At 34.7% G+C, this 27444-nt stretch overlaps 7 protein-coding genes across 9 annotated transcripts; 5 read left to right on the top strand and 2 right to left on the bottom strand.

The window, feature by feature from the left end:
• Positions 1-7583: 7583 nt before the first annotated feature.
• On the top strand, positions 7584-9851 carry LOC104726729 (transcription factor MYB28). The gene is made up of 3 exons (XM_010445660.3): positions 7584-8269; positions 8358-8487; positions 8667-9851. The coding sequence occupies exons 1-3, from the start codon at positions 8137-8139 to the stop codon at positions 9514-9516; spliced, it is 1113 nt and encodes a 370-aa protein (XP_010443962.1). The 5' UTR covers positions 7584-8136; the 3' UTR covers positions 9517-9851.
• Positions 9852-11766: 1915 nt separating this feature from the next.
• On the top strand, positions 11767-12195 carry LOC109127543 (uncharacterized). Its single transcript, XM_019232486.2, has one exon. The coding sequence runs from the start codon at positions 11866-11868 to the stop codon at positions 12073-12075; it is 210 nt and encodes a 69-aa protein (XP_019088031.1). The 5' UTR covers positions 11767-11865; the 3' UTR covers positions 12076-12195.
• A 972-nt stretch (positions 12196-13167) lies between these two features.
• Positions 13168-15809, top strand: LOC104726726 (ribulose-5-phosphate-3-epimerase, chloroplastic). Of its 2 annotated transcripts, none has more exons than XM_010445658.3 (10): positions 13168-13637; positions 14004-14118; positions 14210-14350; positions 14441-14554; positions 14647-14725; positions 14812-14921; positions 14992-15048; positions 15162-15231; positions 15325-15416; positions 15620-15809. In XM_010445658.3, exons 1-9 carry the CDS (start codon positions 13528-13530, stop codon positions 15372-15374), a joined length of 846 nt encoding a protein of 281 aa, XP_010443960.1. In that variant the 5' UTR covers positions 13168-13527; the 3' UTR covers positions 15375-15416; positions 15620-15809. The 2 variants fall into 2 exon arrangements, with proteins under 2 accessions (XP_010443960.1, XP_010443959.1); XM_010445657.3 differs by having other exon boundaries at positions 15614-15809.
• LOC104726728 (uncharacterized) lies at positions 15768-18099 on the bottom strand. The gene has a single exon (XM_010445659.3). The coding sequence runs from the start codon at positions 18008-18010 to the stop codon at positions 16001-16003; it is 2010 nt and encodes a 669-aa protein (XP_010443961.2). The 5' UTR covers positions 18011-18099; the 3' UTR covers positions 15768-16000.
• Positions 18100-18166: 67 nt separating this feature from the next.
• Positions 18167-20700, top strand: LOC104726725 (protein NEN2). The gene is made up of 6 exons (XM_010445656.3): positions 18167-18605; positions 18787-18944; positions 19128-19174; positions 19264-19327; positions 19439-20100; positions 20187-20700. The coding sequence occupies exons 1-6, from the start codon at positions 18317-18319 to the stop codon at positions 20422-20424; spliced, it is 1458 nt and encodes a 485-aa protein (XP_010443958.2). The 5' UTR covers positions 18167-18316; the 3' UTR covers positions 20425-20700.
• On the bottom strand, positions 20695-24237 carry LOC104726724 (two-component response regulator-like APRR1). Of its 2 annotated transcripts, none has more exons than XM_010445655.2 (6): positions 23389-24237; positions 22892-23053; positions 22661-22794; positions 22349-22516; positions 22110-22263; positions 20695-22006 (listed from the first exon to the last, which is right to left on the bottom strand). In XM_010445655.2, exons 1-6 carry the CDS (start codon positions 23519-23521, stop codon positions 21039-21041), a joined length of 1719 nt encoding a protein of 572 aa, XP_010443957.2. In that variant the 5' UTR covers positions 23522-24237; the 3' UTR covers positions 20695-21038. The 2 variants fall into 2 exon arrangements, with proteins under 2 accessions (XP_010443957.2, XP_087329267.1); XM_087473141.1 differs by having other exon boundaries at positions 22641-22794; positions 23389-24209.
• Positions 24238-25371: 1134 nt separating this feature from the next.
• LOC104726723 (pentatricopeptide repeat-containing protein At5g61370, mitochondrial) lies at positions 25372-27361 on the top strand. The gene has a single exon (XM_010445654.3). The coding sequence runs from the start codon at positions 25750-25752 to the stop codon at positions 27220-27222; it is 1473 nt and encodes a 490-aa protein (XP_010443956.1). The 5' UTR covers positions 25372-25749; the 3' UTR covers positions 27223-27361.
• The last annotated feature ends 83 nt before the right edge of the window (positions 27362-27444 follow it).

Raw genomic sequence — 27444 nt, 5'->3', positions numbered from 1 at the left:
GGCACCAGGCCACAAATAGTTGCATTGATTAAATAAATTTATACTACTGAGTAAACGATCAAGAACCTTTAGGGTATCACTCATCAGGCTGGTGTCTTCCAAAGATCTTCCGATGCTTAACCAGGCTGGTGTCTTCCAAAGATCTTCCGATGCTTAAATCAAACGTAAATTTAACAGTATGGTAAGAAATTAAGTGCATGAGATGATATGCAGTTGTTTTTAGATTTTGAATAGTTAAATGATGTTTTACCAAAGAAAAATACTTAGGGGTGAACCTATTAGTTCACCTCCTCTTTTTCAACCAATCAAAATCTTTTATACATTATCTCATTTTAAATATAAATTAAAATTACATTAAAAAAGCAAAACCAATTAAAGAAACAAATTCTGTATACTTTTAATTAAGGAAAGTTAAATATTGGCTTGGTTTAGATTATACAATTAGAACAAAATTATGTGTTGGTTTGGGTTTACAAATAAATTGTTTAGAGTTTAGATTTTACAATTAAAACAAAATTATATGTCGGTTTAGGTTTACAAATAATTTTTTTAGGGTTCAGATTTTATAAAAAAACGAAATTATATGTCGGTTTAGGTTTACAAATGAGGTGGTTAGGGTTTAGATTTTACAATTAAAACGAAATTATATGTTGGTTTGGGTTTACAAATGAGATAATTAGGGTTTAAATTTTACGATTAAAACGAAATTATATGTCGGTTTGGGTTTACAAATGAGATGGTTAGGGTTTAGATTTTTACAATCAGAACGAAATTATATGTCGGTTTGGGTTTACAAATGAGATGGTTAGAATTTAGATTTTACAATTAGAACGAAATTATATGTCGGTTTGGGTTTACAAATGAGATGGTTAGGGTTTAGATTTTACAATTAGTAATGAAATTATATGTCAGTTTGGATTTATAAAAAATTGGTTTAAATTTTTAATTTTATAATAATGTATACATATTTTATTTCCTTATTTTACAAGGAGGTGAATGGAGAAATTCACCCCTAGGGGTGAACCTAAGTATTTTTCAATACTTGGGTTCACCCCTAGAGGTGAACCTAAGTATTTTTCAATACTTGGGTTCACCCCTAGAGGTGAACCTATTTGTTCACCTCCTATTTTTCAACCAATCAAAATCTTTTATACATTATCTCATTTTAAAAATAAATTAAAATTACATTAAAAAGCAAAACCAATTAAAGAAACAAATTATGTATACTTTTAAATTAAAGAAAGTTAAATATTGGCTTGGTTTAGATTTTACAATTAGAACAAAATTATGTGTTGGTTTGGGTTTACAAATAAAGAGTTTAGATTTTACAATTAAAATGAAATTATATGTCGGTTTGGGTTTACAAATAAATTTTTAGGGTTCAGATTTTATAAAAAACAAAATTATATGTCGGTTTAGGTTTACAAATGAGGTGGTTAGGGTTTAGATTTTACAATTAAAATGAAATTATATGTCGGTTTGGATTTACAAATGAGATAGTTAGAGTTTAGATTTTACAATTAAAACGAAATTATATGTCGGTTTGGGTTTACAAATGAGATGGTTAGGGTTTAGATTTTACAATCAGAACGAAATTATATGTCGGTTTGGGTTTACAAATGAGATGGTTAGAATTTAGATTTTACAATTAGAACGAAATTATATGTCGGTTTGGGTTTACAAATGAGATGGTTAGAGTTTAGATTTTACAATTAGTAATGAAATTATATGTCAGTTTGGATTTATAAAAAAGTGGTTGAAATTTTTAATTTGATAATAATATATACAGATTTTATTTCCTTATTTTACAAGAAGGTGAATGGAGAAGTTCACCCCTAGAGGTGAACCCAAGTATTGTTCTTTACCAAAAATAATTATTTTCAGTTAATATAGGTATTTTTAGTATGATTAAATACTACTCAGCGATTTAGCGTATAGTATTTATAGAATTGACTTGATGTCTCATATTCGTTATATTTTAGGTATGATAGTGAGATGTATGAGCTTCCCTCTGCTTAGTGATAACGATTTGCATAATTATTGATTGGTTTATAATGATGATCCACAAGAATATATTTGTACCTCAAAATCTACGTAACGAGTTGTAATTGGTTGATTTAGGCTATGAATGGTGACACACTAAGAGCCTGACTAGTTCAAACGCTGCGATTGCGGTTGCGGTTGCGGGAGATTGCGGAAGCGGGCGATTGCGGGAGATTGCGGAAGTGGACGATTGCGGTTTCAAGCGTTATTAAGCGTTTTGAACGACTGGTTTAGCAGTTTAAAATTGGTGCGTTTGCGAGAGGTTTACGACTGGTTGACCAGCGGGTGCAATAGCGGTTGGAACATAATAAATGTGATATATGATATATAAATGTTTAAAAACACAAAATTTTTAATTAAACTTGATTTATAATTTAAATTTATTAAAAAATACTAAAATAATTATTCAAAAAACAAATAAATTTCCTATTGAAATACTTATTCCTTTATGCATTTGGCTTTTCACCAAAAATTTAATCAAGTAATTTGATAAATGACAAAACAAATGCTTTAGATCGTAGATCTTTTCTATTTTCTCTTAGATCATGGGTCAGTAGTTGCATCGGTAGGAATGGTTAAGTGAGAGTTGAGAAGAGTCACTGGTAATTTGTTTTAATATTTTTCACAAATAATCTTATTTTTTTAAAAATTTCTAATGAAATATTATATTTATTTAGATTTTTTTGAACTTATGTGCGATGTGTCATTAAATTTACATCAAGTTTTCCGGATTATTGTTAATTAGAATATTATTTTCTTCTAATTGTTTATTTTATAATTTCTGTAATCATATCCGTACTTCATTTTCTCCCATCTTTAATGAGTAAAATGGTTAGATAGAAGATATAACACAAAAGAATTTCATTATCATTGATTTCTTTTAAGTTTTTTATAAAAAAAAAAAAAAATTCCAACCGCAACCGCAAACGCTTGCGGGAAACAGCTTTTGGAATTCAGTGGTTTGAAGCGGTTGGGAGCGATTAGAAGCGATTGGGAGCGTTTTATGTGATTGGTTCCAATCGCTAGCAACCGCTACCACCCGCAAACGCAGCGTTTGCGGGAGGTAGCGGGAAAACCAGTCAACACCTAAGTTCAGATTTCGAAGTGTGGTTTTCTAAAAGATGATTTTTACACCAATCACAAATAAATTTTGTAATTTGCGTTTTTAGGAGAGAGAAAAAAGTCTGATTGCGTTTTTCAAGGAAGACATTTTTACTCTTGGACCGCAGTTGTAATATGATTAATCTATTTGTCAGCGGTTTTGTTCCAGTTAGTTATCTACAGGATAAAAACAACTTTTCTGTTTAATTTTTTTATAATAATGAGTTAGTAATCAACATATATATATTTTTAATTGTTAAATACTTCTTACAGGTAATTTAACTTTTAAATGTGCTTATTTAAAAATAATAATTACTTCATTAATTTTTCATAAGTTATAAAATAATGATTTTTTATGAAAAAACAGATTTAAATAAAAGAAAAAAAAAGTTATTCAAATTGAAAATTTCATTTTATTTTTTAATTCACTAATATTTGCTATATATATTATACTTATCTTTCAAAAAATCACATAAAAAGAAATCATAAAAAAATTCTTATACTATTTTCTTATGTACTAATAGTTTAATTAATCTATATTTTCTTAATTCAATTTTTTTATTAAAATAATAGGGTATATATTTCATTTGTAAATAGATAAATATATTTAGTATATAATTATATAGGCTTCTACTGGTAACCATTAGAGGAACAAAAGGAAAATGAATAAAAAGAATAATGAGGAACGGAATAAACAATTTTTGAGGAATGAAAGGAAAAAATGCAGAGAAAGAACAAAATAATGACTGGTAACCAAATAATAATAATATTTTTAAAAATAGATTAAATATTAAATCAATCAATGAATAAAAATACTAATACTACTTTTAATGTATATAAAATAAATTTTACATTTGATTTTAAAATAAAATTTGTGAATTAAATTTAGAGACATCATATTAAATACTAATAGTTAATATTAACCTACAATAAAATTTAATTTAAAATATTCTTTAGTTTTTATTTATGATATACACATCTTTGAAATTTAATTTACTATTCATACAATTTCCAAATAAAGCTTTCAAATTAATTTAACATAAAATTTTGTATCAAAGATACATTTCTGCCAATATACTGTTAAAAATATGAATATTATTGTATTATAAAATTAAAATGTTATTAATAAACATATTTTTTTATTTATTTTAAAATAAAAAACTAATTTTAATATTAATTTTTTTTGTGTTCTATTTGTTTCTCATCAATTTTGGGGAGGAACATTTTTGGTCTAGTGTTCCTCATTTTATGAAGAATGTAGAGGAACGATGATGAAATAATATTCTTTGTAAATGGTAAAAATTTTGAGGAATGAAGAGGAATATCATATTCCTCCTCATTCTTTTCCTAAATTTTGGTTACCAGTTGGAGCCATATAGTTATTTTATTACAATAATTTTTAAAATATAATTTTCAATAAACATTTATGTATATACAAAAAAAAATATTTATTTATTAATACAAACAAATAAAACATAATTATACTAATTATTAATAAAACAATATAAAATCCGCACCACAAATAGTTTTTCACCAATCAAACATTATTTTGTACTGCTTATTTTGTATCAACCGCACTTATCCCGCAAATACATTTATCCCGCACATACTGTAATTTAACCGTACTGCACTATCAAATCGTTTGTCCCACACAACCAAATCTGGTGTTATTGTAACATAACATATAACTAGTATATAACATATAACATAACATAGTAATTGTAAACGTATTGTTGTCATATTTGTCCCTATTTGTCATAACACTTTCTTTCCTAATAAAATTGTTTTTCTAATTATTCGTAGTTGGAAATGACAATTTTATGAAAGAAAAAGGAATTGAGACCATAGCTGACAGCACAACTAAAAATAGTGATCGCCTGTCAGGTCATTAAAGATCCCTTTCAAATAAAAAAAGTAGACAAATATTCCTTTCTTATTCACATAAAGAAAATAGTTTTTAGAAGGAAAAAAAATGTTAAATGTAAAAAGGAGAAATTCCAAAAGAAGAGCCTCTTCAATTTTTACTTTTGGGGTGTGCGGATGTTTCTTATTACGTTTGGGCTTTACTTTAGCTATTAGCTATACATCCTACATGGTTTCCAATCAAGAATGGTTGAAGGTTATCTATCATCTCAACTTACGGATACAATCATGTTGTTATTATGTTTTATTTCAAGTCTAATTATATGCACATGAACCATATATGCATGACAGCTAAATCATGAACTAATACAAATTATCATTTGTTCTAATTAATATTCCCGATATTTGCAAGTATACAACGTTACTAACGTACGAGTCCTAATTCTACGTCCGGATTCAGAATCAGTAGTGGCTTTAAGAACGAAACTAAATATTAGGCGTGAAGAAGTGTTTAATCATCTTTAACCAAAAAAAAAGTGTTTAATCATCTTTAACCGAAAAAAAAAAAGTGTTTAATCATGATCCAAAAGGTAAAACAAAAAGATGATCAACTAAAATTAAAAAACAAAAAGAAGATCAACTTCGTGTGTGTTGTTTGACCAGAAAAAACAATTTCGTGTGCTGTTCGGATTAATATAACAAAAGGTATATATATATATATATATAACCGTAACAGATAACAGTGACAGCAGGAAAGAATAAACAAATTGTCGAAGAATGCTAGAGACACTTGACTGTGGTTATGAGTCGAGATAACAGACAAATGAACCCCAAAGCAACATTTTCAGAGTATAAAAAATTATGAAGCAAGTTTTTAGAGTCACTAAATAAAAAAGGGTTTGCACCTAATCAAAATTATAAAGCAGGTTGTTATAAGAACTGAAGCAATCTAAAATATTCGAATAAAATTAAGGATTGGAGATGAGTTCTCGTTTTCGAGGTAAACGAAAGTACTCAAATTTGGTTGACATTTGGAGATTGCTATGGTTTTGATCAAAGGAAGAAACTACGATGAAGTGAAGCCGCTTCTTATGGAAGAATACTTGGGATAAACAATCTCTTCATTCACTTCTTTTTAAAATAAAATAAGATAATAAATTTTGTATATATTATTATAAAATTAAAAATTCAAACTGCTATTTTATAAATCCAAACCGATATATTATTTTTTTCAAATTGTAAAATCTAAACTCTAACTATCTCATTTGTAAAGCCAAACCAACATATAATTTCGTTTTAACTGTAAAATCTATAATCCTAACCACTTCATTTGTTAATCCAAACCGATATATAATTTCGTTTTAATTGTAAAATATAAACTTTAATCATCTTATTTGTAAATCCAAACCGACAAATAATTTTATTCTAATTGTAAAATATAAACAAGTCAATATTTAATTTTCTTTAATTAAAAGTATACAGAATTTGTTTTCTTAATTTGTTTTGCTTTTAAATTTGATTTTAATTTATACAATTTTCTCATTGGTTGAAAAGAAGGAGATGAACAAAAAGGTTCATCCTAAGAGTCAACCTATGTATTTTTCCTTTCATATGAGACCATGGTCGACATGTATAATTGACTAGACCAAGCGAATCTTAGGAATGACAAGTTGGTCGAAAAGAATCAATGACTAAAATGTACCAAATAGAAAAGAAAAGGCATCAGTGACTAACAATCCAAAACTGATAAATGATAATGCAGATTGTTTCAATATGGCACTCTTAGATCCTTCTTCATGTAGTTTTTTTAAACATTATGGAAATTATATATGGAGAAGACCATCAGAAAAAATCGTTCAAACTATTTTCGACCACAAAAGCTTAGAATTTCTAACATCAAAGTTAGCTTCCATTTCAGTCATTAAAGATAATTATCAAATAATTTGAAAATTATTTTTGTTACAAGAAAAAAAAACTATAGAAAATGGAAATGAATATGTGAGAGGTTGTAACTTGTAAGAGACGAACAATAATAGAAGAAGAAGAAGAAGAAGAACCAAAAGTGGCGAACAAATAGCTAGGACCCTACGCTGGGGGAAAAAAACACGCGATGTTACAATCACCCGTCAACTCTAACTGATGATCAACAATAATGTTAAGGAATTGTTCCTTAAAAACTCATTGATGTAAATCACTTTCTCGCTTGACTAGTACGTACTGGAATACATAACATCTTCTTCTTTTCGCTGCATTTGCCTTTATAAAATTATATATTTGATAGTTATTTATGTTTTATAAACAACACATGGCACATATTTAAACAATACCCAAATATTTGCACATAATACAATCGGATCATTAAAGTCCGATTTAGTTCTTCCCCTCCGACCCTCCATATTGGAACTATGACTCAGTTCTACAATAATAATTAAAGTAAATATAATTTTATAATTAACTTAAACTGTTTTGTCCTAGGGAAATTGAATATGCAAGAATATAGTACATTTACGTGCAGAAAATTTTAAAATATGTCATCTCGTATAAGTGCATTCCCCTCTAGCTAATTTAAAAACTTCAAAATAAAATCAAATTAATACAGTAATATACAACGTCGCTTTTCAAACATTGATCTTATTAAAAAGAATTACTACTTAGCTTGGATAAACTTATCTATTTATATAATTAAATAATTTATTAATAACCAAAATATCTAAAAAAGAATTTAGTATGTCTGTACGTTATATATAGAGGAGCTCGCGATCGTAAGCTCACCACTATCATCACACAAGACGTTTAGTCATGCCTCTTGGTTCATCTTCACAAGATTCTTGATAGCTCTAATTAGTGTTTTGCTATTAAAAACAAAAAAGATTGTACGTAAAAAAAAAAATGAAAACACGTAGCAGCTGTGTGGGTAGGATCCAACAACGTTTCTCGATCTGTTTAATATTCCGATGCATCAGAGTTCTCATTAACAGATCTATTTCTTTCTTATCAAGTTAAACAGTATCCTCTGAAATTTTAATTTTCAAAAGATTTATATATTTCTCTCTATTTTTATATCTTGAGTGTTTGTGAGAGATTATATGAAATTTACCCATTATTGGTCATATATATATCGGAAAAAGAATGTCAAGAAAGCCATGTTGTGTCGGAGAAGGGCTCAAGAAAGGGGCGTGGACCACCGAGGAGGATAAGAAACTCATCTCCTACATCCACGACCACGGCGAAGGAGGCTGGCGCGACATTCCCCAAAAAGCTGGTTTGTACATGCACACACATCTATACATGATTAAATAGTTTTTTTTTATTACCAAAAAAAAATAATGATGAAGATGGTGTTTGATTAGGGTTGAAACGGTGTGGAAAGAGCTGTAGACTGCGATGGACCAATTACCTTAAACCTGAGATCAAACGAGGCGAGTTTAGTTCAGAGGAAGAGCAGATTATCATCATGCTTCATGCTTCTCGAGGCAACAAGTACGTTTCTATGTTTATATATATAACAAACAAACAAAAAATGTGTGCGCGTGTATCGATCCGATGGAATGTATAATGAAATGCATGAAATAAATTTATATAAGATTTACTTTAATTTGTAGACATGATTATCATCTTAATTCTGTCTTCGGTCTATCTATTCATCTTCTTTCCTCTAGGTGGTCGGTCATAGCGAGACATTTACCTAGAAGAACGGACAACGAGATCAAGAACTATTGGAACACCCATCTCAAAAAACGTTTGGTTGAGCAGGGTATTGATCCCGTGACACACAAGCCACTAGCTTCTAATTCCAACCCAACGGTTCATGAGAATTTGAATTCCCTAAATGCCTCCAGTCCCGACAACCAATACTCACGGTCGAGCTCAATGCCTTCTCTGTCTCCACCTCTATCCGGTTGCAACATGGTTTCCGAGGCGACTGAGTTATGCAGCAATGATGGAACACCAATGCAAGGCGGCGGTTCCTTGAGTTGCAAGAAAAATTTCAAGAAATCAAGTTCTACATCAAGGCTATTGAACAAAGTTGCAGCTAAGGCCACTTCCATTAAGGATATATTGTCGGCTTCCATGGAAGGTAGCTTAAGTGCTACTACAATATCACATGCAAGCTTTTTCAATGGCTTCTCTGAACAGATCTGCAGTGAAGAGGATAGTTCTAATGCATCCCTGACAAATCTCGCTGAATTTGATCCCTTCTCCCAATCATCATTGTACCCTGAGCATGAGATCAATGCTACTTCTGATCTGGACATGGGCCAGGATTATGATTTCTCACATTTTCTCGAAAAACTTGGGGTTGGTAACCACGATGAGGAGAATAATATGAATGTCGAGTACAACCATGATCTCCTTATGTCTGATGTTTCCCAAGAAGTCTCATCAACTAGCGTTGACGATGAAGACAACATGGTAGGAAACTTCGAGGGGTGGTCAGATTATCTTCTTGACCATGCCAATTTTATGTACGACACCGACTCAGATTCCCTCGAAAAGCATTTCATATGACTCTTCCTATCCAAGCAAAAAGGTTTCAAACTATCTGAAGACGTATATCAATGGTTCTATATCGATCCGAGGCTTACTATAACTCGCTCCATGGAGATGTTGTGTATGTATCTAGTATTTGGGTTGGTCCAAGGTCGTCTCATGGTTAATAATCCCAAGTTAGTAGTACGGTGCTAAATAAGGGATATATATCCGCAAGACAAACAAAGAAAGAGGTTTGAGTTTAGGGTTTCTCTTACATTGAGAATCAACTGAGAATCGATTTGCGCGCGCGGGCCACGATGTTTGATACTATAATATCGTTATAATAATAAAGCTTGTTTCTTTATCTTAAATAATTTCGTATTAGTAGTGTCCATTATAATCATCAGTGCGGCTTATAGTCATCATTATGCTCCTTTTTGGTTTTAATGCTCTTCTTTATGATTAATTCATTTATTGACTCTAACTTTACATGGCATGAAAATAGTGGTACTGGTGCCTTTCGTTGGATTTGAACCGACCACATCACATCCCTCTTTCCGATGAATATAACTATTGTAGAATGAATAAGAAATGTTAAAATAATGATATATTTTTTTGAAAAATTGCGTAAACGAAAAAGACATTGCAAGAGAAGTGAATTTGTGTGGTCAATGTATGGTCAATAAACAATTTATACATGAAAGCCAAAGATCACGAGGTGAGTTAGAGAGCTCTAATATAATTTATGATCCGACAAATTTTGTCTGAAAACAAAGTCGAATCTTAATACAGTAATAATGTAATTTTAATTACTCTATCTTGTTTCAAATTAATTATTTTTAATTTTGTAACGTATATTAAAAATATTCAATTTTTATGTTTTACTCTTGATTAATGTATTTTTTTATTATTTGAAATCATCAATTAATAAACAAAAAAAAGTAAATTTTAAAAATTTAATCCAAAATGTATTAGAAACATAAAACGACAACTAATTAGTAAAAAAGGAGGGTAATATTTTTAATGATTTTTTATAATATAAAGTATTATGTGCATATTGTTTTGACTATACAACGAATTTGAATTATAAATTTCACTTTTTATGTGATATAATTTTTATTTATTCATCTCAATATTAAAATTTTCAAACCTTAACATATTTACAAAAACATAGTTTCATATCACAATGCACTCACTAATTCAAATAAAGGAAAAGACGTGATAAGACTTTAGAGTTTTTCTATAAAAAAATTGGGCGAATAATTCGGAGGAGTCTTACTCACTTTACATTGGCTTTTAGACCCACTCATCCCTCAATCATGTTTTGTAAAGGAAAAAAAAAAAAATTGTAAAATACCCCTATGATCTTACTAAGAGGCACAAAAACAATGCAACTTACGAGTTACTAGACCAGGTATCATCGTGATTGCTCTCGACCCCATATGTACATACATCCTATGTGTCTTGTGCATATATAGATCATCATCACGAACTCTACATTTGTTTTATTTATCGCAGTACTCTTTATATCAGAATCATATATTCCACCATCCTCCACAGTCCACGAGTGGTTCGTTATCATATCATGATGCACAACTTTACTTTGATAAAGATTATATGGATATATTATTTATACATAATAGGTTTACTAATCGTAAGCACGTTTTTGCTATATATATGTCTCTTCTGTCGGCGTGTGGTGGAACTTTTAATCTAATTACGTAAGATGATACTTATTGATACTATAAACCTTTTGATTTTACAGGTTGTAAAAGAGCCCAAGCCACTTACATTAATTCAAAGAATGTGAGTTGGTGTTAATCATATAATACTGTACTGTCTTTTAAAACCCAATCCAATTTTCTTTTGACACAAACAAACTTTGCTTAACAATTGAACGATACATATATATATATCATCTAACCAAAAACTTAAAGTGCTAACAAATAAAAAAGGAAGATGCTTTTTGTAAATCGACTTAAAATTAATGAAGATAAAGCCACACACACACTAACACAGATATTATTTAGGACAAACTGCACAAACATAATTAGGAGGCCTAATGCTAATGGGCTTAACTTAAAAGGCTAAAATAGTAATGTAACGAATGTGGAGAGCCGTTGGATTCATTCAACACGTTAATAAATGGTAGTTAAATCAATCACGTTGTAAATATAAGATTGTACAGCAAACTAGTCACATTTACGAGGTAATTTGAATCAGTTCAAGTAATGCAGAGATTACGATAATCTTGGGAAGCCTCACTTTTTGACCAACGTTTTGAGTCGGCTCTTTTCTCTCCCTATAAATTAGCCATTTTTCTATCTAATTTTTTAACACATTCTCAAACCTCCAAATTCTTGATCAAAATAACAATTTAAAAATATGAATGGAAAAGGCAGCAGCAGCAGCGGTGGAGGAAAGAGTGGTGGAGATGGAGGAAAGAGCGGTGGCCGTAGTGGAAACGCTGGAGGAGGAGGTAACATGGTAGCACCAGGGACAAAGGGTGGTGCATACATCTCAAGAGGTGGATTTGAGAGTAACCCTCAAGGTTACTTTAGTAATCTGCATGGTAGTGGACAGAGCAAGAAGTGAGCGATCGATGACTTCGAGTACAATCATGATCCATCATCTTCTTTCATCTAATTCTCTAGTTTTTTAAATAAAAATGCAATGAAGTTCAAATAAGTATTGAATAAACGAATTTTATCTCTATGATCATTTGTGTTATTGCTTCGTTTCCACTCTTCTTATTTTCTTATAATCAATCTCGTTAGTCGTCGTCATGAAACATGCTTCTATGTGGGAAGATGTATAAAGAGAGCAAACAAAGATCATTGGCCTTCTTGGATCAAATAAATATATAATGGTCCTAGAATGTAAATATCATCACAACTACCAAAACTATTAAATGTGGTTTAGTTTTTCAGATTGTGTATATTGTTGACAAAACTATATGATTTTAAACAATTGAATTTCATACATGTTGATTAAAATTCCTGGTCAATTGTTTGAAAGTCATACATTGCAAATTGACTCTTGAATTCTTATTAGTTTTTCTTTTATATATTTTATTAAAATTATTAGAAATGACTTAAAATCCCTGTTTTAGAAATCGCTAGGCACTAATTGGGCGGTCGGGGTAGGCCTAGCGCCTAACGAGAAAATCGGAGATTAAACGGGGATTAATCGGAGACTAGTTTTAGAGTTATTTTATTAAATTAGTAATAAAATTAAAATATATTGTACTAAATATATGTATATTTTTGTTTATGTTAAAAGAAATATATAAAACTATAGTATTGTCTTTAAAATTGTGATTTTTATTAAAAATTTATATATTAGTTATTGTAAAACATCATAATTTCTTAATTTAATTGTCGAAATAACAAAAAAATATATGTCAAATGTATATTTAGTTCTAAAAATAATCGGTATACACAAAATTAAACGAAAAATAATCGAATTAGATTGGCATAATCGTAGAATTGATGCTAGACGGAGATTAATCATTAATCGAGTCGGAAAAAGTGGGACTAGCGATTTTACAGGGCGTAGTCGGTGGTAGACGGAAATTTTTAAAACAAGGCTTAAAACTATTATTCTCTGATTTATTTACCTTTTCTAAAAAATATCTTTTCTTTTTTGACATAATTTTAAAAGAAATATCTGGAATAATTATATTTTGCAAAAAAAGACCATTCCCACAAATATTACAAGTCATGCCCCAATGGATACAGAGCCAACCGTTTGAGATAAGCTGCATCAGCATTGGATCATCCGAAGAGGGTAAGGAAGACGTTACCCACGAGACCTCAATCACACGTGGCGGATTCTCAGATATTCTCTTTTTTTTTTTCCTGGGAAATAAAGTTTTCGTTTTTTTTGTTTGTTTGTTGGGTTTGAGAGGGAGGGAGAGAATTGGTTGTGAGGAGACGAAGAAAGAAGATTTGGGGTTTTGAATCCATTCTCATTACCCTATAACCAACCAAACTCTTTCAGGTTTCTAAGTGAGAGAAGAAACTTGAAATCTCTGATTCTTTGGATATGTCGAGCTCAGCCGCTTCCTTGTGTTGTTCATCAACTCAGGTCAATGGGTTTGGTCTTAGGCCTGAAAGGTCCCTTCTTTACCAACCCACTTCCTTTTCTTTCTCCAGGTATATATTCAGCTGTCCCTACAATCGAAAGTTCATTCCTTTTTCTATTCCTTTGAGGCTTTGATTTTGACGATTGGAATCGAAATCTTGAATTTTTGATCGGTGTGTGTGTGTGACATTTAATACAGTTTTGTTGTTGTTACTACGATTGCTCAGAGTCAGAGATTGGTTTGTTTAGTATCGTTGATTTGAATTTTTTTTTTTAATTTATGTGGTAATTGAAGATTGTTTGATTTGTATCATTATGTCTTTCTTGTGTTTGTGGATATGGTTTGAGTAAACATTTATCAGTTCCTGTTTGATCTCTAGAGAGCTAACTGTTATCCTCAATTGACACTAACTTACCTTTGTAAAAACTTTTTGCAGAAGGAGAACTCAAGGAATTGTCAAGGCTTCAGCTCGGGTTGATAAGTTTTCCAAAAGCGATATCATTGTTTCTCCCTCAATTCTCTCGGCTAACTTCGCCAAATTAGGCGAGCAGGTTCTTATTCCTCTCCTTTTAGATTTGCTGTTTCAATTACTTCCTGTTTCTCCCTTTCACTCTTTCTTTTGCTCTCTCTGGCTTCTTTCAGGTAAAAGCAGTGGAGTTGGCAGGTTGTGATTGGATTCATGTTGATGTGATGGACGGTCGTTTTGTTCCCAACATTACAATTGGACCTCTCGTGGTTGATGCTTTGCGTCCTGTGACAGATCTCCCGTTGGATGTTCATCTTGTAAACACTTGTTCCTTTTTCTTATTTTGTCACTATATGGTTTCTTGGTGTTTAAAGTCACATTTCTGATGAAACATTTTTTGAAACCAGATGATTGTGGAACCTGAGCAGAGAGTTCCGGATTTCATCAAAGCAGGTGCTGATATAGTTAGTGTGCATTGTGAACAGCAATCGACCATCCATTTGCATCGTACCGTCAATCAAGTACTGATATTTCATGCTTCTGCTATAAACTTTTTAATTTGATGGGGTATGCTTACGCTAATCATACCATGTGATGCTACAATGGTGTTTAGATCAAAAGCCTAGGTGCCAAAGCTGGAGTTGTCCTAAATCCTGGAACCCCATTGAGTGCAATAGAATATGTCTTGGATGGTGAGTTTTTCTATCCTAATAGCACTTGCTTTGGCAAGAGATGATAAGGTTATTCTCATTGGAGTATTATTTGTTTCTGAAATCAGTGGTGGATCTGGTCTTGATAATGTCGGTCAACCCCGGGTTTGGTGGACAGAGCTTTATCGAAAGCCAAGTAAAGAAAATCTCGGACTTGAGAAAAATGTGTGCAGAGAAGGTATCAATCAAATAACTTCTCTCCTAGTGAAAGCCTCTTCTCTTCTCAAAACATTGTCTTGTTGTTTTAGGGAGTAAACCCGTGGATTGAAGTTGATGGTGGTGTCACTCCAAAGAATGCGTACAAGGTGAAGCTCGAATACTCTTCCCAGTTTCATCTTTAACTCACATTTTCCTGCTGTAGACATTTCTGTGCCCTAGAGTTCTCTAGAATATGAATCTTTTGTGGGCTATAATATAGGTTATTGAGGCTGGAGCAAATGCTCTAGTAGCTGGATCAGCTGTATTTGGAGCTAAGGACTACGCAGAAGGTATAGAGATGAAACCAATGTATACTTTCTGAGTTTAGCCAGTAGGAAGATGTTCTAACATTGGTTCTGTTTGTTTGTTTGAAAAATCTGCAGCTATAAAGGGAATTAAGGCAAGCAAGAGGCCGGAAGCTGTAGCTGTGTAATGCGAAGAAACAAACAAGCGAAAAAGACTTGGTTAAACTTAGGTTAATGATTTCCCTGTATCCGTATAGTCCATGTTTGTATACTATCTTGCTCGCAGTACAACAATTTGAATCTTGAAAATGAAAATTCGCAAGTTTGAGCCTTGTCTATTTGCTGTTTCTTCCATTTTTTGGTGAGCAATCCTGTTTACGGGGTTTTTTCTATGGTTTGACCTGAGTTGCTATAACTTTTATTTCAGGAACAGTTGAGGTCAAAGACGATCACCCAGATGTTGTCATTGTCTCCAGTCACCATAAAATCTATAAGAATCAACTCAATATGTTCAATGTAGGCTCCTTTATACTATTCTGTACCATTGTCTTGTAAATTGCGGATATGCAGATGTTCATACATTTTGCAATAAAATATTGTAATAAGAAATATGCTGTTACATATGTGTTTTTGACTCTGGAAAATAAAGCATTTTCATTTGTCTTGCTACTCTCGCCCTAAGATCCAGTGACAATCACTTTGCTCGATCTTGTGTAAAAGCTTTAGCCTTATATACAAGTATACAACCAAGAGCCTGAGATTGAACCAAAAAATCATGAAGCTCGTAAGATTGACTTGCAGGAGTTTCTGCTTTTTAGCTGATAGTTCCCAAACGGCTTGAATTGGTCAAGAAACAAGCTGATCTTAGATATCCATTCTCTTCGTAAAACCTGGCTAGCAATTGATTCACCAAAATGTTAGGCAATGTACCAGTTTTGATCATGTCACAGTGCAACATCATTGTATCAGTAATACGTTTTTCTTGGAGATGACCCTTCAACATCGAAAGGTAACTCCATATGTCAGGGGTTATCCCACCAGATTTCATGTCTGAGAAGCACCTGCTAGCTCGAAGAATGTAGCCGTTCTGACATAACCCTTGGATCAAGCATGTAAAACCCACATGATTCCAGCAGCTCCTCTGAACAAGGGATTTACCGGTAGCAGCTTGATTGTTTCCCAGATAAAAATCAATGGCATCAGACATTCTCCCTTCTTTCCAGAATCCATCTACTAAGCAAGCGAGCGTGTGATCATTGGGGTGGATTCCAGCCTCTAGCATGTCACTGTACAGCTTTAGTGCTTCTTTCATCTTGGCCTCCTTGAAGTGTGCATCGATCAAAGCTGTGTAGGTCACAACATCAGGAATTATACCTTTGATGGCCATCTCTGAGTACAATCCCATTGCAGCTTTTATGTTTCTCACTTTGCAGTAACCGTCGATCAAAATAGAAAAGGTTAGGATGTTGGGTTCTATGCCACTTGCTGTCATCTCTGAGCACAAATCCAGAGCTTTCTCCATATTGTATTCTTTACAAAACCCATGAATCAGCGTATTGTAAGTCACGGAGGTTGGGAAAATTCTCTCATTCTTCATCCTCTGAAATAACTGTTTTGCTTCAGCTAGCCGATCTTCAGTACAAAGCCCGTTGATAAGTATAGTATAAGTGAATACATCAGGCACAAGATTTAAACTTTCCATCTCGGAAAACAATCCCATTGCTTCCAACATGTCTCCTGATCTGCACTGTCCATGAATTAAACAGTTATAAACATATAAATTAGGATCAACTCCAAACTTCACCATATGCACCAAAAGGCTCCTCGCAGCAACCAATTCACGCGCTTTGCAAAAACCATCAACCAATGTGCCAAAAACAACAACATTTGGCAACAGTTCAGCAACCTTGATCTCCTTATACAATGAGTAAGCTTGTCTCAGGTTACGGGTCTTGCAGTAACCATCAATCATTGCACTGTAAGTATACAAGTTTGGAACAACGCCATTTTTCTTCATCAAGCTGAACATTTTATCTGCTTCCTCCATCTTATTTTCTCTACACAGATCACGGATATATATGGTATAGATATAAACATTCGGCTTGATCCCTAACGAAGTCATCTCATCAAGCAGTTTCTCTTTCTTGGAGGATAAGCCTTGTTTGAAACAGCATTGAAACAAAACAGAGTAAATGTGGACATCAGGGACCAAACCACGAGAGATCATAAGCTGGTAATCAACCCAGACTGGCTCAAACCTTTTCTTTCTAACCAATCCATTCAAAATCGCAAGACAAGCTTTCGAATCCGGTGAACAACTCATCTCTCGACTCACCCAAAGAGCTTCTTCAAACAAACCCATCTCTAGAAACTCCATAATCAATAGACTAAACACCCCAAGACTAAATTTTGGACTCTGGATATCCTCGAGAGCATTGAAAACTCTACAAGAAATATCAGTCGGCTCACTGTGGCGCCTGAGACTCTCTATGAGGCTTTTTATCAAACACCTGGCGAGCATATACCTCTGAGCTCCGGTCAAAACGTGAATTACTTCCGAAATTTTTCGAAGATCCTTTTTCTTCGAGATCTCGAGTCTCGTAGACGCTTTGAACAGCTTGAGCGCTTCTTCCGTGGATCTGCGTTTCAGTATTGCTTCGGCTAGACTCGAAGAAGAAGAAGAAGAAGAAGACGATAAAGAAGCCAACGAAGATGCTGAATTTGACAGAGAAGGAGACTGAGATAACAATCTGAAGGTGAAAGATTGGAACTTGTAACTGTAAGCTGAAGAAGTTCTATGTTGAAGAAGCAAAAGCTTCAACATCTGGAGAAGAGAATGGTACTGAGTCCTCTGATTCTGGTCAAACTGAGAAAACTACACCTTCTTCGTAGAAGAGCGGTACAATACAAATACTATCATCGGTTTATTCCGGTTAACAAAACCTTGACTTGAAGAACGAATCTTTTTACAGGTAAAGAAAGCTTTGGCCTTTTCCTAGCAAATTGGGTAAAACAAAACCCACCTTACCAAGTAATCTTCTCCGTATAAATCTCTCGCCGACCTCAATGTCGATAAAAAAGTTCAATACTTTTTACATTTTTCGCTCAATTCAATCCGACTCTTTTAACAATGGTTGGTCTAACTCCAGCTGGGGATCGTTCAGAGATTGCATTCTTCGACCTCGAGACGACAATTCCGTTCCGACCTGGTCAGCCGTACGCGATTCTGGAGTTTGGATCGATCTTGGTTTGTCCCAAGAAGCTAGTTGAGCTTCGAAACTACTCCATCCTGGTTCGACCTGCTAATCTCGACTTCATCACGCCTCGCTCGGTTAAGTGCAACGGCATCAAACGTGAAGACGTCGAGTCAGCTCCTAGTTTTGCAGATATAGCTGACACTGTCTACGATATTCTCCATGGTATGGTATAGCTGAATTGGAACTAGAGACGAAATTTATGTTCTTTTTGAAGAATTGTGTGTTTCTAGATGCAAATGGAGATGAAAATGTCATAATTTGAGCTCAAAAGTTGTAAACTTTCTTGAGTTTTTTTTTTAATTTTTTTTGTTTAGGTGTGTTGATGTTGTGGTTTATCTTGTAGGAAGGATATGGGCTGGTCACAATATATTGAAGTTCGATTGTCCAAGGATAAGAGAAGCATTTGCTGAGATTGGACGAGATCCACCTGTGCCAAAAGGCACCATTGACTCGTTAGCTTTGCTTACTCAAAGGTTTGGGAGGAGAGCTGGTGATATGAAGGTAAACAATGATCCTAGAGAGAGAGAGAGAGACATGTTCTCTGGAGACTTCTTCTTTTTGTTTGAATAGACATGATTTGATCTGTGTATTTATTTTTTTATTTGCTTGATGGAGATTAGCTCTTGAATTCGAATTTGACAGTTTTTTTGAAGCTTATTCTGTTTCCCTGCATTGTTTGGACAGATGGCGACTTTGGCTAAATACTTTGGACTTGGCAACCAAACGCATAGGTAAGTTATATATGCGAGCTTTTTGTATTACGATGTTTTCATAGGCTGGCTGAGTTCTAATGCTTTGCAAGTTTCTTTAATCTTTGTAGGAGTCTGGACGATGTCAGGATGAATTTGGAGGTTCTCAAGTATTGTGCTACTGTTTTGTTCTTGGTATGCTCTCTTTTATCTCCTCGAGATTGAATATCTTGTGTTGTGTCCCAATCGCTTTGTTTCTGGATTTTTGGCATATATTTGATTTTTATGTATGCTATGTTCCAACAGGAATCAAGCCTTCCAGATGAACTTATAGAGAACTCGGTTACTACTACTCCAGAAACAAGTTCAAGAAGGCGTAGGAATATCAAAACATCTCCTCTGCAATCTCCCACTGATCAGCAGACAGGAGAAAACAGTACAACTATACCTATTTTATCATTTGTTTCATCCGCAGAAGCTCAAACGGATCCGTTTGATATGAGCACTTTAAAAAACGAAATAGCGCCAGAGGTTCTTCAATCAGATGTTCCCATGGAAGAAAAAAATCAGCAGTCTGAGGCTGTTGCCTCTGAGTCTGAGGGTACCAGTGACCAGGAAGGATTCTTTGAGCTAGATAAAATATCTATTTCAAGTATCAGAGCTACTCATATCCCATTATATGATGGGAGCCAAACAATGAAGCTACAGCTCTTCCTTGGGGACAAACCCCTTCAGCTCCATTGTCCTCGTCTGAAAGTACGGTTTGGAATTAATGGGAAATTTCTGGACAAAGCTGGGAGACGGAGGCTGAACTTTTTAGTTGATCTGTATCCCAGTCTCTGCAGTGTACTGCAAGAATGCGACAGTGCTGCAGAAGCAATATCTGTTGATTCAGGCAGTGGTTCTGAGTGGAACCCAGCGGTCATGCCAATGAAAGAATTTCTGAACTGTCCTACCGCAAGGATACAGTAAGTTCGCCTATATCTCCTTTTACTGGTTTCATTTAGAAACCATGTTTGCTTAGCATTTCCTGATTGTTTCTTTGTTTGTGCAGTATACCCACAGAGTTTAATGGGGATGTAGACCGGTATGCAGCTGAGATACACCAGAAAGAGTTCTCTGGAGCTACCGCTATTCAGAAACTCATTTTTTGCAACCCTAAGGCTGAGGAGCTTGAGTCTTTGTTGAATCGTGGAACCGTTCTCGACGTTTTCTTGTCTCTGGAGCCATACGATTATCAGCAGAGAGCTGGAATCCGTTTAGTTGCCAAAAAGCTAGTTATATATCAGTAAACATTACTCAATAGCACCACAGAGAGTAAGTTAAGAAATCAGAGTGTAGTGGACTCTAGGGATTAGTTTATGTACTCATGAAAGACCAACACAGAACTGCTGTTCAGTAGACAGCTAATTATGTTCTTAGTTCCAAATTACTTGCTATCCAGATTTAGATTTGTCATATGCAGATGGTTTCTTGTCTGTAACTGTAACAGAATTGCATTTGCAATCTTACGTCCATCGGAGTAATGTAAGAACCTTTCATTTATGGAACACATGTCTCTCTTTTCATAGGTAATGAAATATATTGAAACAGGTGAGTAACAATGGAAAAACAATATTCAAGTAAATGATGATGCCAGAAGGAGAAGAAAGGTTAATACACAATATACGAGTGAACATGACAAAAACACATTATATGTATCAACGAAGTAAGCTACACCCACAGAATGCTCTGACAAAGTTGAGCCGCAAGAGCCAACATTTCCTTCGAGAGGCTTGAAATTCGATGTTTTTTTGGCTGCAGCAGCAGAATCCTTTCTGTGTTAGTCGACCATCATGTGTTGTTTGATAAGATGCAAGCAAATCGGTATAACACAACATGGTTTTCAGTTCTTTTAATGTTTCTTCTAAGTTCCCAGAGCATCATCCTGAGGAGATGAATCCCGGTTCTCCTCTTCTTCTTCTTCTTCCTCCTCTTCCTCTTCATCATAGTCAGCAGAGTCAGGCTGCCCGTTCAAATCAACATTCACGCCGTTCATCTTCCTAACAAACTGACCCTTAACACGTAGTCTCCTCTCAGCAAGGCGTTTCCTATTCACATACCTAATCTTTTTATCAAAACACCTTTGGTTCCTTTTTCTTCTAAATTTAAGCAAAGCTTCCTCTCTTCTGTCAAGTTTATTCACCCTCACCTCGTTAGAAGAGTGATTTCCTGCCGGTGACCAAGAATGATGAACCATAGACATCTGACCATTCTGTAAAGACATCTGACTGTGCTGTAATGATGTGTTCATTGGGTGTGGGTGGTGGTAGTAAGGATATCCCGTCATTCCATTCGGATGATTAGGTGGGCAATGAGGAAGTTGATGACCATACTGAGGCATCATGGCTGCTGATTGCATCATAACTTGGTTCATGACCCCATGCATATAGTAAGGATAAGCATTTTGTGCAGAGAAACCTGAGCCATCAATTTGTGATGAATCCTTACTTCTGTTCATAGCAACCGGGGGCGGGGGAGTATTCATATTTACTTCTTGGTAGTTCCTACTATTAAAGTCCATTGATGTCGGAAGCGTGCGTGACCGCTCAAGGGAATGTGGATAGCTGGTGCCATTCTGTAAGTTCTCTCCTTGAGAGTGTGTTTTCTCGGTCTCTTTACTTTTGCGGGCTTGTTTGGTGTTGATGATCCCTCCACTAGCCACCGCTTGAAACTTCTCCGCCAAACCACGATGAAGATGAAGTGAGCCATTTTCATTGACATGAGGAGGATCCTGGATACTAGTTCTTAGGACAGTAGATTTGACATATGTGAAGAAAGCAGAGGACTCTCCGATCTTCAATCTACTTTTCTTTGGAACTGAAGAACATTGTGCTGCACAAACACCCCAGCTATATTAGAATTCACCAAAAAAAAAAAAAAAAAAAAGCTTAGAGACTAGCTATTAGAAAGTGCTACATCAAAGAGAAGTAATCACCTGGATTACTATTTCTTTTCATTGGTTCATGGTGAGACCCAGCATGATGACTTAGTGGAGGCTCTATAGCAGTAACAGCAAGAGAAGAAGTAGCTGTTCCATCAGCACCAAGACCACCATCACCAGCTTGAACAGGAGCAATAGCAACAGACCACTACCAGTACAAGCATGAGCGCAAACTAAAAAAAATGAGTTCTTCTCCATTTCAGAGGGCTTTAAACTGTCAAATACTTTCTCACCTCATTTTCCTGGTGACTTATATTTCCTCTCTGCGGGTTGGTGGACCTGTGACTTCTATCATCTGTGTCGTCAGAGAACAGGTTGGTACTATTTGTGTTTGGATCACTTGGATCAGATCCCACGAGATCAAAATCATAACTCAACATATTCTTCTCAGCAAGTCCTAACTGCCAAAACAAACATATTAGATCAACCGCATTAACTTCATGCATCAAGATCTTTTATTTCCAAAAGAAGACAGAAATCGCTATCAAGAAATACTCGAAAAACAGTAAGGCGTATATACAGAACTTTAGACAAGCAAAACAAACCATGCGTCGTCTTCTCCACATGTGTGTCCACAAGTTCAGAAGCTCGTTGGTCCGAAGAGGCTTCACAAGGTAGTCAGCTGCACCTAGCTTCAAGCACTTTACCACGACAGGGACCTCGTCTTGCCTCGACATCACTTAAAATAAAAAAAAATATTATAAGATCAGTTAGCATAAGGTTAATGATCATGACTGATAATAAAACGAAGAAGAAGGGCAAAGAACACAGCTTACTGATGACAGGGATCCTCCGAAGATCTTTGTCTCGTGTGATGTACCTCAGCATCTTCATACCCTTGGCCATTGGGAGATCAATTTCTGCCAGTATAATATCGATATCAGGTCCCTCTGCATTAAGTGCGTCAATCACCTGCCTTGCTGATTTCACTGAAGTCACTGCATTCCAATGAAAATAAAAACCATTTCATCCAATGTATCATCCAAAAGGTCCAAAGAAGAAAGCAATAGACACTATATAGATGCATTCAACGACGAAAATATGGTACTTAAAAATGTCTTATATCTGACTGACCAATGAAACAACTGGATGACCAATGAAACAACTGGATTCAGAAAGCATGCGTGTAACAAGAATAAGGCAAAGACCACAAGAAGAAACCCTTAATGGATCTCCAATCTACTACAGTAGTAATCCCACAATTTGATGACAAATAAAAAAAGGATCTTTGACAAGACAAATAAGGAAAAAGCAATGAGTTTGAAAATCATACCCTGGTAAGAACACTGAGAAAGGAGAGTAAAAACCTCTCCCAAGCTCTTGGAATCATTGTCACAAAGCAAAATCCTGACTCTGCTTCTATCAATGAACCCATCTCCTCCCTTACACTCACCGTTCAAATCCATGATCAGATTTACAACTAAACACACACAAAAATATCTAATGACAGAAAACAAAACTATCTTCCCTAACCCCCCCAAAAAAAAAAAAAGAGATATTACAAAACTAGATTAAAAAACAGCCGACAATAGTAAGTGCTATGATACTTCCATGGCCAAATCAGAAACTAGGGTTTCCGGTACAGTGTCCCTACAAAAGTCGCCTAATCTTATATCCCTACAAAGCCAACTTTAATCTCACAAGTCACAACCAAACAAAAACTACTCTTTTTATCCCCCAATCTAATCTTTTAGCCATGGGAAACCAAAACAAACAACAACAACTACAACAAACGAAGCTAAATCTAAGAACAAAGTGATAAAAAAAAAAAAAAAAAAAAAAAGACAACCCAACAACAAAGTGAGAATTCTTGATTTTGTTTTCTTCTCTAATAAAAAGGAATCAAGAATCGATAAAGAAGAAGCTCAACAAAATTCACCGGAGATCCGGCGTAACGCCGGCGGTGAGATGAGGAGGAGAGAGAGAGAAGGGTAGTTTCCGACAAGAGAAGTGAGAAGACTCATTTGTTTTGTGTTTTGTCAATCAATTGTCAAATTATGAGACGCGAAAAAGAGGCAAATTTAGAGAGAGATCTGAGACCGTTGAATGAGGATAGTGTTGGACGGTGGAGATCAAAAGTTTCCACACGAAAGTGTGTAGCTTAATAAAATGGGTGGGGACTTTTAAGATATTTTTAGGCGCGTGGACATTAAAAAGTGCATCAAACAAAAAAAAAGGTGGTGTGGATAGTTTGGTAGAGATAGAGAAAAGGCCACGTCATCTTTTACAAAATATCTTATGATATTTTTTTTTGATATTGTGGTGGATACAGATAAGAAGATGCATCTGCATTTCAAAATCAACAAATATATCAAAATATCGACACACATTTAAAAGATATATTGACCAGAAAAAAAACCATCAGAAACCAAACTTTTAGGTATCGATTTTGAGGCTTCGTTTTGGACCTTTTGGTTATCTAAATTAGTTACACATACAAAAAAAAAAAAAAAAAAAAAGCATGATGCTATCTAACACAATTCACGTATACTCTTAAAAGTTGTGACACTTTCCAAAACTGAAGGGCATTGGATAAGAAGAATATGTAACACGTTTTAGAATTTTAGTGGTTATAGATGAGTTCAATTAGCATTGCATGTGTGTTTCATTAAACATGTGAAAATGGTTGAAAAGATATATTCAGCTAGATATCATTTTTGAATATACGAAATTGAATGTATAAGATTTTTCAAGTTCTTTAAATTCTACTTTGTAATAATGTATTTTGTACATATGTGCAAATTGCATTGCAAAAAGAAAAAGAAAAGAAGACATGAGGCACGAGGGTCTTTCCTTTACATCGTGTCATGTAATGTAATAAGTTCCATGGTTCTATATTGATTTTCTCACAAAACGTATTCGCAGAGAAAGAAACCAAAAAAAAAAAAAAAAAAAGACAAGATCATAATGTTAAATCACTTAATCTCGTCATCAGTTGTTGGGAGGGAGACAAATAAAATTGTTGTCATAATCATAAAAGTTATAGTTAATTTAGTAGGCTAAACTTGTATTTCTGATTGGTTCTTCTATACAGCAGCGAATCTTGTTTGTACAGGTGGACCAACGGATGCATAATATATTTAAGTTTGTTCACCGCAAGACACGTCTCGTCCCGGTTCAACTTTTTATTACTGCGTTTTGCCATCAACCATTGACCAAATTACTTTATTATGTTGTCAAAATTATTCGTCAATTATATGCAATTTCTTTACTACTTCATCAGAAATTCGATTTTCCATTTGAAGAAAAAATATGTTTCGGGGTAATCATTCCGGTTGGAATTTGGCTTCTAACCATCGTATCCCGGTTTTATCCGGTCCGATTCCGGTTCTGAATTTATACGCTTTCAACGTTTCAACAAGAGTGATGGAATGTAAAAGACCAAAATATCCTTTTCTGGCGCGGGCCGTGTAACAGATGTGTATATATATCGTTGTTTTGCCGTCTCTATATTCCTGCAAAATTTGTAGTGGAATCTGAATTTCGTGTTCCTTAGAGAATTTTCACCGGAGCTGTGTGTACTCTGAGAATATGTAACTCCAGTGAAACTTTCTCAGCCCTTTCAATGCATTATAAATCGTGACGTTGGAGAAGCACATGCACACCAAGTGTTTGATGAAATTCCTCACAGAAGATGAGGTCCACGATCAGATCAAACGCGTATACGTTGCTAACAAACACTACAAAGCTTACACGTTATTTTTGCTCTCGTCATTTGGTAGATCAATCGAACCATGCATTGACGGAGTTGCAGGAAGTTATTAGGATCGTTTCTTCCCCCATTGGTGGTCTAGATGACCTTGAAGAAAACTTGAACCGGGTTTCCATATCTCCATCATCCAACCTCATTACCCAAGTGATCGAGTCTTGCAAGAACGAGACTTCACCGAGAAGACTGTTAAGGTTTTTCTCCTGGTCGTGTAAAAGCCTAGGTTCTTCTAGTTTACACGACAAGGAATTCAACCATGTCCTAAGAGTTTTGGCTGAGAAGAAAGATCATACAGCTATTCAGATACTCTTATCAGATATCAGGAAGCAGAACCGGGCCATGGACAAGCAAACGTTTAGCATTGTCGCTGAAACTCTGGTTAAGATTGGTAAAGAAGAAGATGCAATAGGTATCTTCAAGATCTTGGACAAGTTTTCGTGTCCACAAGATAGCTTCACTGTAACAGCTATCATAAGTGCGCTCTGTTCCAGAGGACATGTGAAGAGAGCGTTGGGAGTTATGCATCATCACAAGGATGTGATCTCTGGTAATGAATTGTCTGTGTACAGAAGTCTTTTATTCGGGTGGTCGGTACAAAGAAACGTCAAGGAAGCAAGAAGAGTTATACAAGATATGAAATCAGCCGGGATTGCACCTGATTTGTTCTGTTTCAACTCGTTGCTGACCTGCCTATGCGAAAGAAACGTTAACCGAAACCCCTCAGGGCTTGTTCCTGAAGCTTTGAACATTATGTTGGAGATGAAGTCTTACAAAATCCAACCTACATCTATTAGTTACAATATATTGCTCTCCTGTTTGGGAAGGACGAGGAGGGTGAAAGAGTCATGCCAGATTCTAGAGCAGATGAAGAGATCAGGATGTGATCCCGATACAGCGAGCTACTACTTTGTTGTGAGGGTTCTGTATTTGACAGGAAGGTTTGGTAAAGGCAACCAAACAGTAGACGAGATGATTGAGAGAGGACTGAGACCTGAACGCAAATTCTATTATGATCTGATTGGGGTTCTTTGCGGGGTCGAGCGGGTAAATTTTGCGCTTCAATTGTTTGAGAAGATGAAGAGGACCTCTGTGGGTGGTTATGGTGCGGTTTATGATCTGCTTATACCAAAACTATGTAAAGGAGGAAACTTTGAGAAAGGGAAAGAGCTTTGGGAAGAGGCAATGTCACTTGATGTTACACTTAGTTGCTCCATTGATTTGCTTGATCCATCTGTCACAGAGGTTTTCAAACCAATCAAGAAGAAAGAAGTGGAGGGTACAATGGTGGACCGCCGCGCACTTAACTTGAAGGTTCATGCTAGAATGAACAAAATAAAGCCAAAACTGAAACCAAAACCGAAACGCAGAAGTAAAAAGAAGAAGAATATGGGGCATTGATTGATTTCTTCTACCCATGTTTAGAACATCCGATGTAACACCAATGTACCAGGTGATTTCTTTGCTTTCTATGAATCTATAATGCAGAAGCATGGACTTGAGATTCCTCTGATCAATTCGAATGTGTTATTTTTTACAAGTAACTCGTTCATCTGAGCAATCTGATGCAAGAGTTGAGCTATTCTCTGCAAACACCCGCACTACGTTCGTTAATTTGTTGCT

Source organism: Camelina sativa, chromosome 11 (assembly GCF_030686135.1).
Source record: "Camelina sativa cultivar CO46 ecotype springtype chromosome 11, ASM3068613v1".
Taxonomy (NCBI): Eukaryota; Viridiplantae; Streptophyta; class Magnoliopsida; order Brassicales; family Brassicaceae; genus Camelina; species Camelina sativa.
The sequence above is the reverse complement of the archived record's forward strand: the minus strand, read 5'-3'. Positions and strand labels throughout refer to the sequence as shown.

Excerpts from the sequence above, each read along its gene's own strand:
- LOC104726729 (XM_010445660.3), top strand. The coding sequence starts at position 8,137 with ATGTCAAGAAAGCCATGTTGTGTCGGAGAAGGGCTCAAGAAAGGGGCG. Across the intron at positions 8,270-8,357 it reads CGACATTCCCCAAAAAGCTG|GGTTGAAACGGTGTGGAAAG; the intron begins GTTTGTACATGC and ends GTGTTTGATTAG. Across the intron at positions 8,488-8,666 it reads CATGCTTCTCGAGGCAACAA|GTGGTCGGTCATAGCGAGAC; the intron begins GTACGTTTCTAT and ends TCTTTCCTCTAG.
- LOC109127543 (XM_019232486.2), top strand. The coding sequence starts at position 11,866 with ATGAATGGAAAAGGCAGCAGCAGCAGCGGTGGAGGAAAGAGTGGTGGA.
- LOC104726726 (XM_010445658.3), top strand. The coding sequence starts at position 13,528 with ATGTCGAGCTCAGCCGCTTCCTTGTGTTGTTCATCAACTCAGGTCAAT. Across the intron at positions 14,726-14,811 it reads AATAGAATATGTCTTGGATG|TGGTGGATCTGGTCTTGATA; the intron begins GTGAGTTTTTCT and ends TTCTGAAATCAG. Across the intron at positions 15,049-15,161 it reads CTCCAAAGAATGCGTACAAG|GTTATTGAGGCTGGAGCAAA; the intron begins GTGAAGCTCGAA and ends GCTATAATATAG.
- LOC104726728 (XM_010445659.3), bottom strand. The coding sequence starts at position 18,010 with ATGTTGAAGCTTTTGCTTCTTCAACATAGAACTTCTTCAGCTTACAGT.
- LOC104726725 (XM_010445656.3), top strand. The coding sequence starts at position 18,317 with ATGGTTGGTCTAACTCCAGCTGGGGATCGTTCAGAGATTGCATTCTTC. Across the intron at positions 19,328-19,438 it reads GTGCTACTGTTTTGTTCTTG|GAATCAAGCCTTCCAGATGA; the intron begins GTATGCTCTCTT and ends ATGTTCCAACAG. Across the intron at positions 20,101-20,186 it reads TGTCCTACCGCAAGGATACA|TATACCCACAGAGTTTAATG; the intron begins GTAAGTTCGCCT and ends TTGTTTGTGCAG.
- LOC104726724 (XM_010445655.2), bottom strand. The coding sequence starts at position 23,521 with ATGGATTTGAACGGTGAGTGTAAGGGAGGAGATGGGTTCATTGATAGA. Across the intron at positions 22,264-22,348 it reads TAAGTCACCAGGAAAATGAG|TGGTCTGTTGCTATTGCTCC; the intron begins GTGAGAAAGTAT and ends TTGTACTGGTAG. Across the intron at positions 22,007-22,109 it reads GAAAAGAAATAGTAATCCAG|CACAATGTTCTTCAGTTCCA; the intron begins GTGATTACTTCT and ends GTGTTTGTGCAG.
- LOC104726723 (XM_010445654.3), top strand. The coding sequence starts at position 25,750 with ATGAGGTCCACGATCAGATCAAACGCGTATACGTTGCTAACAAACACT.